General features: G+C 35.8%; 1 protein-coding gene across 5 annotated transcripts in view; it reads left to right on the top strand.

Annotated features, from left to right (window-relative positions):
• Positions 1–19,271, top strand: part of FBXO11 (F-box protein 11) — an 85,892-nt gene that overhangs the window by 45,451 nt on the left and 21,170 nt on the right. For 4 of the 5 annotated variants that reach the window (XM_036435255.2, XM_036435254.2, XM_045580718.1 and 1 more), the window contains exons 2-11: positions 10,935–11,062; positions 11,196–11,277; positions 13,089–13,233; positions 14,792–14,921; positions 16,254–16,337; positions 16,414–16,546; positions 17,908–18,014; positions 18,097–18,208; positions 18,293–18,399; positions 18,483–18,620. In XM_036435255.2, coding sequence (XP_036291148.1) covers positions 10,935–11,062; positions 11,196–11,277; positions 13,089–13,233; positions 14,792–14,921; positions 16,254–16,337; positions 16,414–16,546; positions 17,908–18,014; positions 18,097–18,208; positions 18,293–18,399; positions 18,483–18,620 — 1,166 coding nt within the window. Of the gene's footprint in view, positions 1–8,155; positions 8,161–10,934; positions 11,063–11,195; positions 11,278–13,088; positions 13,234–14,791; positions 14,922–16,253; positions 16,338–16,413; positions 16,547–17,907; positions 18,015–18,096; positions 18,209–18,292; positions 18,400–18,482; positions 18,621–19,271 lie in introns of those variants that run through there. The other variant, XM_045580720.1, reaches the window with a different exon arrangement.

Here is a 19,271-nt window from a genome sequence, read left to right as displayed (position 1 = left end):
CCCAGAAGGAGGTGTGCAGGAGGCAGCTGATCGATGTTTCTCTCTCATTGATGTTTTTAACTATCTCCCTTCCTCTCTGTAAAAAAATCAAAATACATATTTTTTTTTAATTTATGAAAGCTACTAACTTTAAAAATAATTTTTTTTTGTTTGATAAAGTAGGGAAAATAATTGTATTATTTTGTGAATTTTCTCACTTAGGGAATACTAAAAATGAAAAACTGCAAGTAAAAATATGAGGCTAGAAGAAAGAATTTTAAATGTTCCATTTTGGGGTGAAGTTATTTTATACTCCTCCTGAAAGCAATGGGCAGGAGGAATGTCTTAGAATAGAATGTGATATGTAGCAGGAAAGAATGAAAATAAAGCTAAGCTATTCCCAAAGGATGTTAATCCTTGAATTAGAGTTGGTTTGTTTTCTTTTATTTCTCATCAAGCAAGAGTTATGAATTTTTGTCAATTCTGGTACCTACAGACATTTTTATATACAGTACTAGAGACCTAGTGCACAAATTTGTGCGTGGGTGGGGGTCCCTCGGGGTGGCCTGCAGGAATTGGGCCAAAACCCGCAGTCTGCCGCTTCTGCTCATCCTGGCCCCCCCTGCACCTGCCACAGGCTCATACCACTGCAGCTGCACTCACCAGCTGTGAACCCTGATCCCAAAGAGGGTGGGGAGCGGAAGCTATCTGATGCCCTTGCCAGGCAGGGATCTGGATCCATCCTGCTGATGTTCATTCCACTTTTATATCATTTCTGACTTACGAAGCGTCTAAGGATGGGAAGCAGTTGCAGTCCCCTAGGCTGACTTCCAGGAGGCCAGCAGTGCTGGTAGCACTGGTCATCAATGCCTAGTGCATTTTCCAGAGATTGGATCTACAGGACTACTGAGGGAGGGAGTGGCTGCTGCTGGGCTGGTGGGCTGCTGGGATGGGTCAGTCAGCTTAACGGCACTCCTCCTGTAGGAGCACACTGACCACCAGGGGACAGCTCCTGCGTTGTCTGCCACCTGGTGGTCAGTGCACATCATAGTGACAGGTCAACTGGTCATTCGGTTCAGTCGCTTAAGTTTATATATATATATGTGTATGTGTATGTGTATATGTATATGTATATGTATATGTATAGATTGATAGTTTTGACATCAATAGATAACAATTACCTTTACATTATATGGCTGTTTCTCAAGAATCGGATGGCACCTCTACCATGACACATCAATAAATATTGTACCATAATTAAATGATGATTAGTAGTGGCGAGATAGTCAGCTAATTACACTTTCTGACTATCTCGCCACTCCTAATATAGTATACTTTCATCACTCACTAATCCTTAAAGTTTACTTTTGGTGAGAATCTCCACATGAATGTCCACAGGTATCTCAAAACTCAAAATCCAAACCTGAACTTACCTTATTTTTTCCTATCCCCCACAAAGGTCCCTGCCTTAATGCATGACACCACCATCCATTGGATTGCTCAAATTAATATTCCTAGCTCTATCCTATTCTCTTCCCCAACCCACATACCTGGAATTCAGTCACCAAGTTTAATTAATTTATCTTGTGACTATACTTCAGATCTAATCCATTCTTCCAACTTACTACCATAGTTCAAGCCATGTTTGCCATATCCTCCTAGGTGGTCTCCCACCACCAGTACCATCCACTTTCAATTGTTTTTACGTTGTTCAAGTAATCTCCCTAAAACACAAATCAAAACTTGTCACTGTTCTAGACTATCCTTGGCCTTCAAGATAAAATTTAAATTCTTTAAAGTGTTTATAGTAGGTACCCTTCATAATCTGGCCCCTGCTACATGGTTCAGGCATACAGAGCAACTTGCAATTGCAGTTCCTTGTGAGTACCTTCAGATTTTCACACACTGCTCCTCCTCCTAGACTGATTCCCAGTTGTCATTCACCTCAGCTTGAACTTTCTTCAAGAAACTTTTACTCATATGTCAATATCTAAGATATGATTAGATGTTCTTGTGTGTTCCCATAGTATCTTCTACTTATCATGCTTATAACATGTGGCATACTGTTTTACTACTTATTGACTGTCTACATCTCACATAACCTCTTAAAGGGTAAATACTCTGTTTGGTTCGGTTTCACCAGTACCTCATACAGTGTGCACAGTACATTTATTTTTCACTCATTGAGAAAATATTAAAAATTGTCTAAAACACACGTTAAGACAATTTAAATGAATCTGTTTAAATTCCTTCTGTTGAACTGAAGCCTTGTGTGAGTTTTATAATATCAGAAATTTAGCTTCTGAAGATTATTTATTCAGTGGCTGAAATGTAAATATATTTTCTTTGACTAGTCTTAGATAATCTCTCTAGTTTATGTTGTGGTGAAAATTGAGCAGAAGAGTGTGTGTTAGTAATAACTGAATACATTAAGGCAGTGGTCAGCAAACTGGCTTGCAAGCCACATGCGGCCCTTTGGCCCCTTGAGTGTGGCTCTTCCACAAAATATCACAGTCTGGGTGAGTCTATTTTGAAGAAATGTAGTTAGAAGAAGTTTAAGTTTTAAAAATTTGGCTCTCAAAATTTCAATCGTCGTACTGTTGATATTTGGCTCTGTTGACTAATGAGTTTGCAGACCACTGCATTAAGGGAAATGTAACACAGTCTTCTCAATAATTAGATTTTTTAAAGTTTGTAACTATATATAACACAAAAACATCTGTTCATAGCAAGTCAAACTTTTATAAAGCAGATTTTTACAGTGACTTTACTACTAGACTCGCCACCTTAAAATCTTTAAGTAAACTTTTAAAGTAAAATATTTAAGTCTTATGTAAAATACCTTAAAAGCATTTAAAATAAACTTGATTTCAGTTTATTTTTGGATTTTTTTTAGTAGTTAGAAAAAAGTTGTAGTAGTTCCCAACTGTGTTAGAAACAGTTGCCAAGTGTGGTGTTTTACACGGTGAGACTGGGAGCTGTTTCTAAGTACAGTTACTAGCACAGATTTGTCTAAGTTTCCAATTTGATCTGTGGCTATGCGTAAGTAATGTGGAATATGTATAATATTTGGGGGAGTGGGAACCACTGTAAATTAAAATCTATAAACCATTCTCTAAGTTTAGATTACTCTATACCCTAAAATGTATAGACTTTAATTCTCACCCAATACTACAGCATTTTGTAAATCTTTGAGATAGTTATAAAGGTATGTAAAAATTAAGGTATTCTAGTATTAGCTTCAGAATGTATAGAATTAGCCTGGCTAAATGGCTTAATTGGTTGGAGCCATCGTCCTATACACCAAAAATAAGAATGTATAGAATTAAGTAGCTTATTTTGATAAAATGAATCCTAATGTAATTTTTCAATGTTATTAAATATCAGATTTCAAATATTATTTTTTAAATAAAGGAAAAATGCTTACTCTCCAGAAGCCTTTGCTTTTCCGTTGTGGTTCATAGTAATAGTGAAGACTCTAGGATATTTTTACAGGATTTATATTCAAACCTAAAAAAATCAAAAATAAATTTTGAGATATATATATTATAAAATCCATTTAAATTGCATGGTACTTTTTATTATTTTTGAGGACCAATAAGAATTTAGTAAAGGTGTGTGTGTGTGTGTCCATCCATTTAAATTATCCACTAGTTGCATGCGGTTATTGAGCACTTAAAATGTGGCTTGTCTGAATTTGAGTTATTCTTGTGTTAAAAGTACATAGTTACTTTAAAGATTTAATAGGAAGATAAAAGAATGTAAAATATTTCAATTTTATATTACATGTTGAAATTATAATTTTTATATACCGTATTTTTCAGACCATAAGACGCACTTTTTCCCCCCCAGAAGTGGGGGGGAAAAGTCCCTGCGTCTTATGGTCCAAATATAGCCTACACATATACTTTAAAAAAAAAGTTTTTTTATTTGCCCGGCTCTGTGTGGTCTCTGTGTGCTTGCCCAGCTCTAAAATGGTTCTAAATGCTGCTGTTTACTTTACAGGGTTGATTACATGTGTTTATGACTGTGATGTTGGGTTTTAATGCACATAAAATATTTTAGGACACTATTTGTTTCAGAATCTTTTTTTCTTCATTTCCCTTCTCTAAAAACTGGTGCGTCTTATGGTCCGGAGCGTCTTATGGTCCGAAAAATACGATAAATAGTGGGTTAAATTATATTCAAATTTACTTAGCTACTAAAAATTTAAAAATTACAAAATATGGATCACATTCTATTTCTATTTGGAAATATTGGGTTCAAGAACATTTTTAACTGAAAATTAAATTTTCTCTTAAGTTATGGTTGAAATTGAATGTTGAGTTTATTTTTATTAGTCTTATATTACAGCTTAACATCTAAATATTAGCATTCTAATATAATGTGTACCAGGTTTATCAGTCAATAATGCAGATTTTGTAGTCAAAGAAAACACGATAATTTCAAGAGAAACATCAAAAGTGTTTAAAGTAATGTCCATTGTTAGCTACACATTTCCCCCATCTTTCAGGTAATTTGTGGATACCATCCCTATAGAACTTTTCTTACTTTGAGGCAAACCATTCAGAAACCCAGTTTTCCACTTCTTCGTGCATTTTGAAGAGCTGCTCAGAAAGTGCGTGTGTCATAGATTGGAACAAGTGGTAATCTGAAGGAGCAGGGTCTGGTGAATATTTAACTCTTTATATTAGAGTTTATTTAACTATGTAAGTACGCACTTAGCAGGCAAGATATTTTAATGTGTCTTTAACTGGTTTTGAAGTGTGTGATGGTGTGTTATCATGAAGCAAAATTACTTTGCCATGTCTTCTGGCCCATTCTGGTAGTTTTACAATCAAAGCGTGGTTCGGATTGATTATTTGTTGTCACTAGTGATCATATTAAGGGTTTCACCTAGTTTTAGAAGCTCATAATACCACACCTTCCTGATCCCACCAAACGTAGAGCATTGTCTTCTTTCTGAAGCAATTTGGCCTTGCAATTGATGTTGATAGTTAACCTGGATCAACCCATGATTTTGTGTGTTTAGGATCCTCAAAATAAATCCACTTTTCGTTGCCAGACACAATTCAAGGAAAAAAGGCTCTCATTCATGCCTTTGAAGCAACATTTTACTGATGACTTTTCGACTTTCCATTTGTCTTTTATTCAGTTGATGTGGCACCCATTTTCCTTCCTTTAAAATCTTTCCTGTTGCTTGTAAACAATTGGAAATTGTTTGCTGAGCAACATTTAATCTTTCTGCAAGTTGTTTTGAGTTTGACATGCATCTTCATCCAATCATGCTTGTAATTGCTGGTCTTCAAACTTTTTTGGTTGACCTGGACATTCTTTGTCTTTCACATCGAAATCACTTTTAAAGCATTTAAACCAGAGTTCATAAGAATTTTGAGATGGTGCTTGTTCACCATAAGCTATCCAAAGTATACGGTAACTGTCAGCAGCACTTTTCTTCAAAATAAAGTAATAAGCCCAAACCGGATAGAGCCTCGGCCTGCAGACTGAAGGGTCCCAGGTTCGATTCCAGTCAAGGGCACCTGCCCAGCATTTGGGCTAGATCCTCAGTCGGAGGCATGCAGGAGGCAGCCTATCAGTGATTCTCTCTCATCGTTGATATTTCTATCTCTCCCTCTCACTTCATCTCTAAAATCAATAAAATAAAATATAAATAAAAAAATTAAGTAAGTAAATAAAATGTAAGGACCCAAAAGTAAACATTGAAAATACAGGTTTAGCCCTAACCAGTTTTGGCTCAGTAGATAGAGTGTCGGTCTGTGGACTGAAGGGTCCCAGGTCCGATTCCAGTCAGGCATATCTTTGTACCTTGTTTGCAGGCAGTAGGGGGGGTGTGCAGGAGGCAACTAATCGATGTTCTCTCTCTCATTGATTTTAATAGCCCTCTATTCCTCTCCCTTCCTCTCTGTAAAAAACAAAAACAAAAACAAATTTTTTATTAAATAGAATGAGAATAATAATATAAAATATTTATATGATATTGAGGAGGAAAAGGCCTTGCTAAACTAAAAACAAAGAAACAAAAAACAAAATAATGAATGTTTCTTATCAAATACCAGTAAGCAAGAGTCAAACAACAAACTAGGAAATAATATTCACAACAGATGACAAAAAAAAATTACAGGTTTAAAAAAGTGCTTATATAAAACAAAGCTAAAAGCTGTTAGGAAAATATTATCAGCCCAAAATAGATTTCTAAGGCAAAAGGCATTATTAAGCATAATGATGAAAGGAGTAATTCACCAGGAAGAAATAATAATCTTGCCCCTGTATTTCCAAATAACATCAAAGTATATAAAGCAAAATTTACATACTAAAATTAAATGGATTATCTACAGATAGAGCAGGAAGTTTTATAGGAAATTTTCTTCAAAAGACAATAGACAGCCAAAACTGGTTTGGCTCAGTGGTAGAGCGTCAGCCTGCGGACTAAAAGGTCCCGGGTTCCATTCCGGTTAAGGGCATGTACCTTGGTTGTGGGCGCATCCCTGGTGGGGGGTGTGCAAGAGGCAGCTGATCAATGTTTCTCTCTCATGGATGTTTCTAACTCTCTATCCCTCTCTCTTCCTCTCTCTAAAAAAATCAATAAAATCTATATATTTTTTTAAATGTTATTTTGCCAAGGTCTGCTATTGGAAAAACCTCTGTTTTTTAATATTACGCTATTATAACTCCTCATCTTTTAAAAACACCTCTATATTGTAAAATATAGCTAGGTAGGGAAATTTCACATAAAAGAATTATTATTAAAGTTTAGAATTATTACTAAGATTGGTATTGTAATACCAACCAGTCAAGAAATAAAACTTAGCCAGCCACTGCAGAAACCTTTTATGTGCCCCATTCCAGTCATAACTCCATCCTTCCCCTCCACCACCACGACCACCACCACCACCACCACACACGGACACCAAAAAAAGCATTCATATGATAATCTGGCCTTTTTAAAGTAATTTTAATGCCCAAGTGTACGTTAAACAGAATGCTTTAGTTTTGCTTATTTTTTCCCCATGATTTCGCATGCAATTTATTAATTTTCTAGCTCTCTCTCCCTCTCCTTGTCTCTCTGTAAAAAATCGATAAAATATTTTTTTTTAAAGAGTATGTGCCGAAACCAGTTTGGCTCAGTGGATAGAGCATCAGCCTGCGGATTGAAAGGTCCCTGGTTCTATTCCGTTTAAGGGCCTGTACCTTGGTTGCTGGCACATCCCCAGCTGCAAGAGGCAGCTGATCACTGTTTCTCTCTCATTGATGTTTTTAACTCTCTATCCCTCTCTCTTCCTCTCAGTAAAAAATCAATAAAATATATTTTTTTAAGAAAATATATTTTTAAAAAAAGAATTCTTTATAATGATATAAAGATGTGTATCATTAAACCACACACACAAAACACTATATTTCGGTTTTTAAACTTACTGTATATTAAAGATAGTTCCTTATCAATCTATATAGAACTGCTTTATATCTTATAATTACCACTTAATAGTTTATTGTATAGCTAGGCCATCATTTATTTAATAAACACTATTAAACATTTAATTGTTACCTTTTAGTATTGGAAACAGTATGCAATAAAAATCTTGGTCCATACTACATTTCCCATATGTGTGAATATAGCTGCAGAATCAATTCCTAGAAATGGAATTGCTAAGTAATAATAGCTATTGCCAAATTGTTCTTCTTAGAGCAATTAAGAACTCTTTTTCCTTCACATTATCTTTTCATAATACTAATATGTGACCAAACTTTATCTTTCATAATTTGTTATGTGAAAAATATCTCATTTTCATTCCTATTAGCATTTCATTTCTCATTTCTTAATTCTGAATTATCTGCTCATGTCCTTGCCTTGGCCCAATTTTCTGTTGAATTATTGATCTTTTCTCTATTTATTTGTAGACAAAGAAATTATTACCCATTTGTGTGACATTTGTTGCAGGTTTTTTCCTAATTGTGTTGCTTCTTTTAACTGTTTATGGTGTTGATTTTCCAAGCAGAATTTTTAATCAACACTAACAAAAGAGGAAGGTGCAAATTGGCTCTACCTTTGTGACTCCCAGCCAATCAGGAGTGTGCATGCAAATTAACCCTACAAAGATGATGGGTAAATTTGCATACACAGGCCACCCGATGTGGTGGGCAGGAAGCTTGCATCATTGCATGGTGACAACGCAGGTGTTCCACACTGCCCCAGGAGCTCCGGGCCTCTGGGCAACATGGGAAGTCGGAAAGGCAGCTCTGGGCGAAGGCGGTGAGGAAACATTAATAATGTGATAATGTGAAGGAAACAGCGAAGGCGGTGCTGTTAGCCAAGGAAAGGAAGGCCCATTCTTGCACAAATCTTGGTGCATTAGGCCTCTAGTGGTTTATATATTACTCAAATGTATTAGTATTTAAAAACAATCTAACTTAGAAAAGAGTTTTTTCCCCTGATTCTTTCTAGAATATGGCCAACCTATTATCCTGTCACCTCCTAATTTTTAGTCTGTATTTCTTACAAAAAATGATATTCTAAACAAACATACTATAGCTATAAAAGTCAGAAAGTTATCATTTACACATTATTGTCTTCTAATCTTTAGACCCCGCATTTAAGTTTCACTATTGGTCCTAATAGCCACATTTTAGCAAAAATGTTCAGATCCACACATTGCATTTAGTTGCCATATCTCTTTAGTATCCTTCAGTTGTGAACTGTTCTTCAGATTTTCCTTGACTTTCATAACTTTGACAGTTTTGAAGATGACTCAAAACAAATTAGAACAAATTTGGTTTGTCTAATGTTTCCTCACAATTTTGATTTAGGTTATGCTGCAGGAATATAGCTGCTATCGGGTGACACACTGTTTCAGTTTGTCCTACTAATGATGATATTCACTTAGATCTCTTTTTTTTTTTTTTTTTTTTTTACGTGGGACAACCTTTATTGCTGAACGTGAATGCTGCCAGGGAGCCTGGCTGGTGGCCCCATGCCAGGTGGGAGTCCTGGGTGAGGCTGGGGATGCAGTGACCACTGCCCCACCTCAGAGGGCGGGGCGTGTGCTGGGTGGGAGGTGCGGGGTACAGAGGGGCCGGCCATCACTTAAATCTCTTGATTAAGGTACTATCTGATGGACATCTTTACTACAGAGTTACTGTTTTCCCCTTTCTAAAGTTTTTTTTTTTTTTTAACATCTCATTCTTTATTAAACTTTCCATTTATTTATTTATAGCTGTGTAAATTTATGGGTTGCTGTTCATTCGGTGGGTTATAATTCCTTTACTATCATGTATATTGATGCTCAACATAATTTTGTTAGTGGGTGAGTATTCAGGCTGACTTCTTTGTCCTTTTGACATGTCCTCATCATTCTTTTAGCACTTTATTATTTCTACCACAAGGTATTTCAGGCTCATCTTGTATTTCCCCCAATCTGGAATCTATCATTTCTCCAAGGAACCTTTATTTCTTTTATAGAAAATATTATTCAGCCCTGTCCGGTTTGACTCAGTGTGTAGAGTGTCGGCCTGTGGACCAAAAGGTCCCAGGTTTGATTTCTGTCAAGGGCACATACCTGGGTTTCAGGCTCCTCTCCAGCCTGGTTCCTGGTCTGGGCTAATGCAGGAAGCAACCATTCGATATGTTTCTCTCACTTCGATATTTCTGTCTTTCCCTCTCTCTTCCACTCTCTCTAAAAAATAAATCAATGGGAAAATATCCTTGGGTGAAGATTAAAAAAATAAGAAGCCCAGCTGGTTTGGCTCAGTAGATAGAGTGTTGGCCTCTGGACTGAAGGGTCCTGAGTTCGATTCCTGTCAAGGGCACATGCCCAGGTTATGGGCTTGATCCCCAATAGGGGGCATGCAGGAGGCAGCCGATCAATGATTCTCTCATCAGCAAATGTTTGTATCTGTCTCTTCCTCTCTGAAATCAATTTTTTAAAAAAAAAATTTTTTTCTTTTTTTTAAAGAAGAAAATGCTATTCAGAAGCCAAGCTCCTACTGCTACTCATGTTCATTGGTATTGGAGTGTCACTGCTTCTAGGTTCTCTCACCAGTCTTCCAGGTCTACCAACCCCATTGCTATGCAACACCCTTTTTCCCCTCCTCTGTCTGACTCTTCATTCCAGGGCTACCCTACCTTCCACACAGACTCCCCCCCCCCCACCCCCCCCTTGAACTCCAAGACCCTATGCCTGACCACTCTATATGTGGATGCTCTTTTCATCCTTCTTGGTATCTGATATTTTATACCAACCTGTCCCTCTGTCAGCATTGTCCTTAGTCACCTGACTTTGACTCTGACTTCCCTTGCCTGGTTGCCCTTCCCATCCCTCTTGGGCTCTAACCATGACTCACTCCCCTTCTTTCAAGCCCCTCATCAAGTGAACATCCTCCTCACCTGTTGTTGTTGTTTTTAATGCCTTCCAAGTTTTATGTCATAACCTTGAAAGAACTTCTCTAATGTAATAAAAAAAAATTTTTTTTCCTATTTTCTTGTGATTTTGTTTCCTTTTTTGTATTTAAATATATGGTGTATTTTGGGATTTATTTTGAAATAAAATAAAAAGCCAACATTTCATTCAGATGGTTATCCAATTAGCTAGAATTTTATATAAAAGTTGTATTTTCCACCACAACCACAAAAAAAAAAAAAATGTTTAGGAAGTTTTTAAAAAGTTCACTGCAGCCCTAGCCGGTTTGGCTCAGTGGATAGAGCGTCAACCTGTGGGCTGAAAGGTCCTGGGTTCAATTCCGGTTAAGGGCACATGCCCGGGTTGGTGCTCAATCCCCAGGAGGAAGTATGCAGGAGGCAGCTGATCAATGATTCTCTCTCATTTATGTTTCTGTCTCTTCTCTGAAATCAATAAAAACATATTTAAAAATAAAAAAGTTTACTGCATCCATAAGAGCTCTTTTTTTAATATCATTTTTCATATTGCTTTTGTTTATAACAGATGATGATGTACCTGCAGATATGGTTGCAGAAGAATCAGGTCCTGGTGCACAAAACAGTCCTTACCAGCTTCGTAGAAAAACTCTTTTGCCGAAAAGAACAGCGTGCCCTACAAAGAGCAATATGGAGGTAAATTAAGTGTCACTGCCTTTCTTTTTATAATGAAAGAATTATTAGGAAACAAACAAAAAAGGAAAGGGAATTTCATCATTTTTTAGAAGCATATAAAAATATTTGCTAAATTTTAATTTTGTTTTTGAAGGGTGCCTCAACTTCAGCAACAGAAAACTTTGGTCATCGTGCAAAACGTGCAAGAGTATCTGGGAAATCACAAGATTTGGCAGGTATTTCCTATGGGAAAACTAAGGAACAGGGTTAAGTAACTTTTTATTTTGTTTGATACCACAATATTAAAATTAAATTAAATGCACTTTAGTATTACATTTGGGATTGTGAAAGTGATGGTTATAGAACTAGAGGCCCAATATATGGATTCATGCACCAGTGGGGTCCCTCAGCATGGTTTGTGGGGATTGGACCGAAACCTACAGTCCAACGCCTTCTGGCACCCATCAGTCAGCTAAGCCGCTCCTGCTGTGGGAGTGCACTGACCACCGGGGGCAGCTCCTGTCATTTGGTCACTTAGGCTTTTATAGAGAGAGAGATAGCCAGATAGATAGATAGATAGATAGATAGATAGATAGAAAGAAAGAAAAACATGACAACTCTGACCTCTCCCTCTTTGACTTTATTATATAAAAACACCTTGTGTTGCCCTAGCTAGTTTGGCTCAGTGGACAGAGTGTCAGCCTGTAGACTGAAGGGTCCCAGGATTGATTCTAGTCAAGGGCACATGCTCAGGTTGTGGGCTCAGTGATCCCCAGTGGAGAGCATGCAGGAGGCAGCTGATCAGTGATTCCCTCTCATCATTGATGTTTCTGTATTTCTCTCCCTCTTTGTTCCTATCTGAAATCAGTAAAAATATATTTAAAAAATAAAAACACCTTGTGGCCCAAATGATTTGGCTCAATGGATAGAGCATATACCTGTGGACTAAAGGGTCCCAGGTTCAATTTTAGTCAAGGGCCTTTTCTCCAGGTTGCAGGCTCGATCCCCAGTAGGGGGTATGCAGAAGGCAGCCAATCAATGATTCTGTCATCATTGATATTTCTCTCCCTCTTTTTTCCTCTCTGAAATCAATAAAAAATACGTTTTAAAAACATACAATATGCCTTGTGCCCTGGCCAGTGTTGTAAAGTGGTTAGAGCGTTGGCCTGCCTACGGAAGGATTGGATTCCCAGTCAAGGATGCACATATTTGGGTTTCAGGTTCAATCCCATCAGGGCTCTATGAGAGGCAACCAGTCTATGTGTCTCTTTCACATTGATGTCTCTCTCCCTCCTTCCCTACCTTCTACTCTCTAAAGGGGGTGGGGGAACCAATGGAAATAAAATATCTTCAAGTGAGAATTAACCCAAAAAATAAAAAACCTTTTGTATATTTTCACCAGTTTCTGAAATGGTACATAATAGCTTAAGAGAGTACTAAATGTCAAGATAAACAAAACTAAATGTGTCATCTATGAAAGAAAATGTTTATAAAATGATTGTCGCCCTAAGTCAGTTTGGCTCAGTGGAAGGTGTCCACCTGTGGATTGAAGGGTCCCAGATTTGATTCCCGTCAAGGGCACATGCCTGGGTTGCAGGTTCAATCCCCAGTGTGGGGGTTGCAGGAGGCAGCCAATCATTGATTTTCTCTCATCATTGATTTTTCTTTCTCTCCTTCATTCCTCTCTGAAATCAATAAAGGTATATTTAAAAAAAGGATTTATCATCACAAAATAAAAGCTATTGGTTAAATAAAATGAAAATTATGCTTTTTTATTTATTTTACTTTTAATCCTCACTCAAAGATATGTTTTTACTGATTTTAGAGAGGGGCTGGGAAGGAAAGAAACAGAAAAAACATTGATTGGCTGTTTCCTTTATGTGTCTTAACCTAGAATCAAGCCCACCACTCTTCTGTGCACAGGACAATGCTCCAATCAACTGAGCTACACTGGCCAGAGTGAAAATTATGCTTTTTAAATAATGAGGAAGTCATTACTAACATGATAAATAAGTTGTTTATATTTTATTTGTTAATCTCTTTATAGCAGCACCTGCTGAACAGTATCTTCAGGAGAAACTGCCAGATGAAGTGGTTCTAAAAATCTTCTCTTACTTGCTGGAACAGGATCTTTGTAGAGCAGCTTGTGTGTGTAAACGCTTCAGTGAGCTTGCTAATGATCCAATTTTGTGGTAAGTGAAATTTTATTTCTTATTATCTTGAGATATATTATTTGGTGCCCAAAATGCTTGAAATGGTAGGGAGGTTGAAGTGTTAATTATAATAAGAATAAAATTAGATTGCTTGTAAATTTTAAGTTACCTGTTTATCACAAATGTGAGTTGTCACGTTAGGTGATATTTATAAAACAATAAGTGAAGTGCTTTCTCTGCTATTTATCAGTAACTAGCAGTTGAGTGTGTAAAATGTTTTTCATTTAATTGCTTTTAAAAAATAGAACTAAGCCCCAGCCGGTGAGGCTCAATGGTTGAACATTAAACCTATAAACCAGGAGGTCACAATTCAATCCCCTCATCTGGGCATATGCCCAGGATGTAAGCTTGATCCCCAGTATAAAGGCATACAGGAGGCAGCCGATCAATGATTTTCTCTCATCATTAATGTTTTCTGTCTCTTCCTCTCCCTTCTTCTTGAAATAAATATAAATATATGTGTGTGTGTGTTTTTTACAAACTAAGGCTCCTGGCCGGTTTGGCTTAGAGTGTCAGCCTGTGGACTAAAGGGTTCCAGGTTTCTTTCTGGTCAGGAGCATGTGCCCAGGTTGCAGGCTCAATCCCCAGTAGGGGGTGTACAGGAGGCATCTAATCGGTGATTCTCGTCATTGATGATTCTTGTTTCTCTCTGAAATCAATAAAAATGTATTTTTAAAAAAAACAAAAACAAACAAACACAGAACTAAGTCTAATTTAAAACAGCTAACTAATTAAAATTTGATAGTTCAGTGAGAATGAATTTTATATATCACTTTTGGAAAATACTTGGATAGTTTATATTTATAACCTTGAAATATGCATGCCCTTTGACCCAGTAGTGCCACTTCTGAAAATTTTTTGCCTTATGTACTAATTTTTCATAATATCATAGTTAATAGTGGGGGGAATTAGAAATTAGATCTAGCAGTAAGGAAGTGGACTTAAATGAACACAATATAATGTCTGCTTGGAGTGTTGGGGTATAGTCATGAACAGTGATTTTACAGTTTTCAATAGCATGAGAAAATGCTATGTTGTAAAAAAGTGAAAAGTGCCCTGGCTGAGTACTTCAGTGTTGTTCCAATATAGAGTGTTGTTCCAATATATCAAGATTGCAGGTTTGATCCCGTCAATCACATACATGAAACAACCAATGAATATATAATATTAATGGGTGGAGCAGCAAATCTTTTTCTCTTTCACTCCCCCTCCTTCTCTTCTTTCTCTTTCCCCTCTTTCTCTAAAACCAATAAGTAAAAAGTGAAAAGAGCAGGATACAATATTTTGTTTTTATATGCTATATAAATCAAAACTATAACAAGTGAAACTAACTGTACATAAAAATGACTGAAAGGAAATATAGTCAACTGTTAATAATGTATTGAACATATAGGTTATCTCCTTTCTTTGTACTTCTCTATATTTTGTAATAGTTTGTATGGTGCTAAAGGTAAACTATTTCAGTCCTCAAATAATTTTTTGTAGTTATTTAAAAGGCTACTTATGAATAACTCTCTAATTCTTTTTCCACCTTCAGGAAACGATTATATATGGAAGTATTTGAATATACCCGTCCTATGATGCATCCTGAACCTGGCAAATTCTATCAGATTAATCCAGAAGAATATGAACATCCAAATCCTTGGAAAGAGAGTTTCCAGCAGTTGGTAGGAAGTATAAATAGAAAATATTACCTTATGTATATTATATATTTGGAGATAAAATTTCCTTTCTAAAAAAGTTAAACTCATGTATGGAGATATTTATAATGTCATACAAATCTATCTTGTGAAAAGGGGGAATGTTCCAGGTATTCCATGACTTACTGGAGAGACATTTTGCTGCATTCATGATGACAGGTGTAATGACCCTGATGAAGTAATACTGTGTTTCCCCGAAAATAATACCTAGCGCATGGAAAGATAAGACATCCCCTGAAAATAAGACCTAGCGCAACTTTGGGATAAAAAATTAATATAAGACACTGTCTTATTTTCGGGGAAACAGGGTAGATACTACAAAGAAATATTTATTACTGAGCAAACACAGACATTTAACCTGACATCAAATAAAATAATTAAGGGGTGTGTTTTTTTTTTTCTTATTGATTTCAGAGAGGGAGAAAAAAGAGAGATATCAATAATGAAAGAGAATCATTGATTGGCTGCCTCCTGCACACCCCCTACTGGGGATCAAGCCCAACACCCAGGCATGTGTCCTGACTGGGAATCGAACCATGACCTCCTTCCTGGTTCATAGGTCAACGCTCAACCACTGAGCCACACCAGTTGAGCTAATTAAGTTTGTTGGTATGTTGTGTGTTTTTTTTAATTTCAAGAATAGGTTTCAAGCCAGTGCACATTTATCAACCAACAAAATACTCAACAATTTTACTACTGACATAATCTAAACATTGGCAGTAAAGATCAGTAGCCTAGAAGCAGTTATACTTTCTATGGGTCTGTTGAACTTTTATTTAAATTATTGGTGTTCAATAGTTTTAAAAGGCGAAAGATTTATGCTGTCTGAAGAGAAACCAGAGCATGGTGTTCAATAGTTTTAAAGTTTTACTTTTAGCATAGTTTTTATGTAGTCCTTTACAAATGGCTCTCAACTAGGATGATTTTGCTCCACAGGGGACATTTGACACCTTCTGGAGATGTTTTTTAGTTACTGCAACTGGAGAAGAGGATGCTACTGGGTAGAGACCAAGAATGCTGCTAAGCATTCTGCAATGCACAGGACAGCCCCCACAACAAAGGAACTGTCTGTTCCAAAGTATTAGTAGTGCTGAGATTGAGAATCCTTGACTTTTCTTACTGAATAGTACTGAATAATATAAAATCTGGAACACCTTTTACATTGCACTATGCAACAGAAAATTAGTTGAAATAATTGATTTTTTATATATTATTTAAAATATTCATAAAGTACAAAATTAGTTTAAAATGTAATGTTCTGTTCTTTTCTTTCCCTTTTTTTTTTTTTTGGACATTAAGTATAAAGGTGCACATGTAAAGCCAGGATTTGCTGAACATTTCTACAGTAACCCTGCAAGATATAAAGGAAGAGAAAATATGTTGGTATGTTTGATCTGTATTTTTGTGAGATTTAAAATGGTAATTTTTCAGTTCTAAATTGACACTTATTTTTTTCTAGTATTATGATACAATTGAAGATGCCCTTGGTGGGGTACAAGAAGCTCATTTTGATGGACTTATCTTTGTTCATTCTGGAATATATACTGATGAATGGATATATATTGAATCTCCAATCACCATGATTGGTGCAGGTATTTTGAAATGCATTTTTATGAGAATTTTACCAATTTTATTTACATAATGGTTTATAAAATGCTACTGACTTAAAATTTAGGTAACTTTGATAATACCTTAATGGTAGGAAAGAATAAGAATTAAATATCATGAATATTTTATGTGATAGAAATGAGAACAGAGTTCAGAAACTGTGGATATGTCTTACTTCTTTTTAAGATGTATATATTTCTTGCCCAGCTGGCATGGCTCAGTGGTTGAGCATCAACCTATGAATCCCAGAAGGTCACATTTTGATTCCCATTCAGGGCATATGCCTGAGTTGCGGGCTTGATTCTCAGTGTGGGGCATGTAGGAGGCAGTCAGTCAGTAATTCTCTTTCATTGATGTTCAATCTCCCTCTCTCCCTCTCTGAAATCAATAAAAATATTTTATATTTAAATGTATATGTTTCTTGGTCACTACTTTGTCCAACTGCCTTAGTTAATCATTAAGGAAAGAAAAATGTTTGTTAGCTTTATCTTAAATATTTTTGGACTATATAAAAGCTGCTTTTATGCTCAAGTTTCTAAGAAAAAATGTAGGTAATAAAATACTTATTGAGCACTGATCAGTTATTTGAAATTTATGCTATGGTGTTTTTTTTTTTAAGAGAGGAAGAATAAGACAGGAGGGAGAGGGAGGGGGAGGGGGAAAGAGAAAGAGGGAGGGAGAAAGGAAGAGAAAAAGAGAGATCAACGATGAGAGAGAACCATTGATCTGCTGCTTCCTGCACACCCCACACAGGGGATCAAGCCCACAACCTGGGCATGTGACCTGACCAGGAATCAAACCGTGATCTCTTGGTTCATAGGTCAGTGTTCAACCACTGAGCCACACCAGCTGGACTCTCTGATTTTTTAAGGATATAGTACATTGCATTTACAGTCCTTTCTGCTTTCCTCCCACATTTCCATCATGAAGAAAAGTGAGGAGGGAGGGTGTAGAAAATTTCTGCCTATAGATTTTTATTACTTTCCAAATTAAGGCCAGTTTTGGAAATAATTGTAAATAAATAGGTCTCTTTTGCAATTGAACCTTCTTAGAAGTATTATACGTGGATTTCAATAATATCTACATTAAATATGACTGCCTGTGATAAAGGCCAGTGAAATATAGTTATCAATTAAATGAGTATTAGTACTCTCAATATTTAAAAGTAACTTTTAACAGTTCTCCCTCCAAAAAATACCCAACTTAAAACAATAAAAAAAATTCTATATTATTAGTTTTATAGCAAAGTATTACTGCATTTTAAAGTGTATTTTTTAAAGTTATTTTTAAATTTTAATTTCATCTGTCTGATAAAGGTAATATATTTTAAATATCTTCTCCACAGCACCCGGAAAAGTAGCAGACAAAGTTATAATTGAAAACACTAGAGATTCAACCTTTGTTTTTATGGAAGGTTCTGAGGATGCTTATGTTGGATATATGACAATAAGGGTAAGAAATTTTAAGTTTTAAAATAATACGTTGAAATCATTAAAGCAGTGGTGGTTTATTTCACAAAATTTCTACTTTTCAGTTTAACCCTGATGACAAATCTGCTCAACACCACAATGCACACCACTGCTTAGAGATTACAGTAAATTGTAGTCCTATTATTGATCACTGTATCATCAGAAGTACATGTACAGGTTAGTGTTTCTTTATATTTTGTTATAAAATGAGTCTCTGTGTTGTGGCCCAATAAGTTTTTAAATAAAGTATTTTCCTTACAGTTGGCTCTGCAGTATGTGTTAGTGGTCAAGGAGCATGTCCCACTATCAAGCACTGTAATATCAGCGACTGTGAAAATGTTGGACTTTATATAACAGATCATGCACAGGTATTTCTTTAACTTTGTGGTTTTATTCTTCTAAAATATTTTTTCAAGTTTTACTAATGTTTATTTCTAATTATTTGTTGTAGGGAATATATGAAGATAATGAAATTTCCAATAATGCTTTGGCTGGGATCTGGGTTAAAAATCATGGAAACCCAATTATTAGAAGGAATCATATTCATCATGGACGTGATGTTGGTGTGTTCACATTTGATCATGGCATGGTAAGAACATTTTTAACAGAAAAGCTGACCTCATATTAGTTAGATTTCAAATAGGTTTCAAGATTTTATAACCACCCAATTTGTTTCTATTATATCGTATAGGTTTAAAAGCTATTTCAGCATTACATTTTTAAATCAATATGCAATACTCTATAAATGCAGAGTTCTCACACTATAATAATGTAGAAAAGATGTAGTCCTTAGGAAATTGATGTGACATTTGAGAGGATTCATGTCTAATCCAGTAGTTCTAAAATGTAAGTGTACAGAAAATTCAGCCATATATTATAAATCAGAATTTTCAAGGATCAGACCCAGAATATGCATTTTTAATAAGCATCACATGTGAGCTTAATACAGGTTGTTTATCGACTACACTTTGAGAAGTAATGGCTACAGTATTAATTTGACTTCCATTTTACTCCTCTTAAAAAATTTTTTTAACTGGCAGAACGTTAGTAAGAGATAAAGTGATAATAAAATATCAGCTATAATATTGTTATACAGCAGTTAATTAGGCATCTCTATGGATGATATGTTTTGAATACTATGTCATTTTACACATTTTTCTAGGAATAGCCTTTTGAGCTCTTACGCTGTGATTTCAAAATAATATTCTTGGTTGTCTGTTGTATATTTTTTTCATTTAAT

The sequence above is a fragment of the Pipistrellus kuhlii genome, unplaced genomic scaffold, assembly GCF_014108245.1.
Source record: "Pipistrellus kuhlii isolate mPipKuh1 unplaced genomic scaffold, mPipKuh1.p scaffold_m20_p_13, whole genome shotgun sequence".
Taxonomy (NCBI): Eukaryota; Metazoa; Chordata; class Mammalia; order Chiroptera; family Vespertilionidae; genus Pipistrellus; species Pipistrellus kuhlii.
Note: the sequence above shows the minus strand (reverse complement) of the source record. Positions and strands in the feature narration are given on the sequence as shown.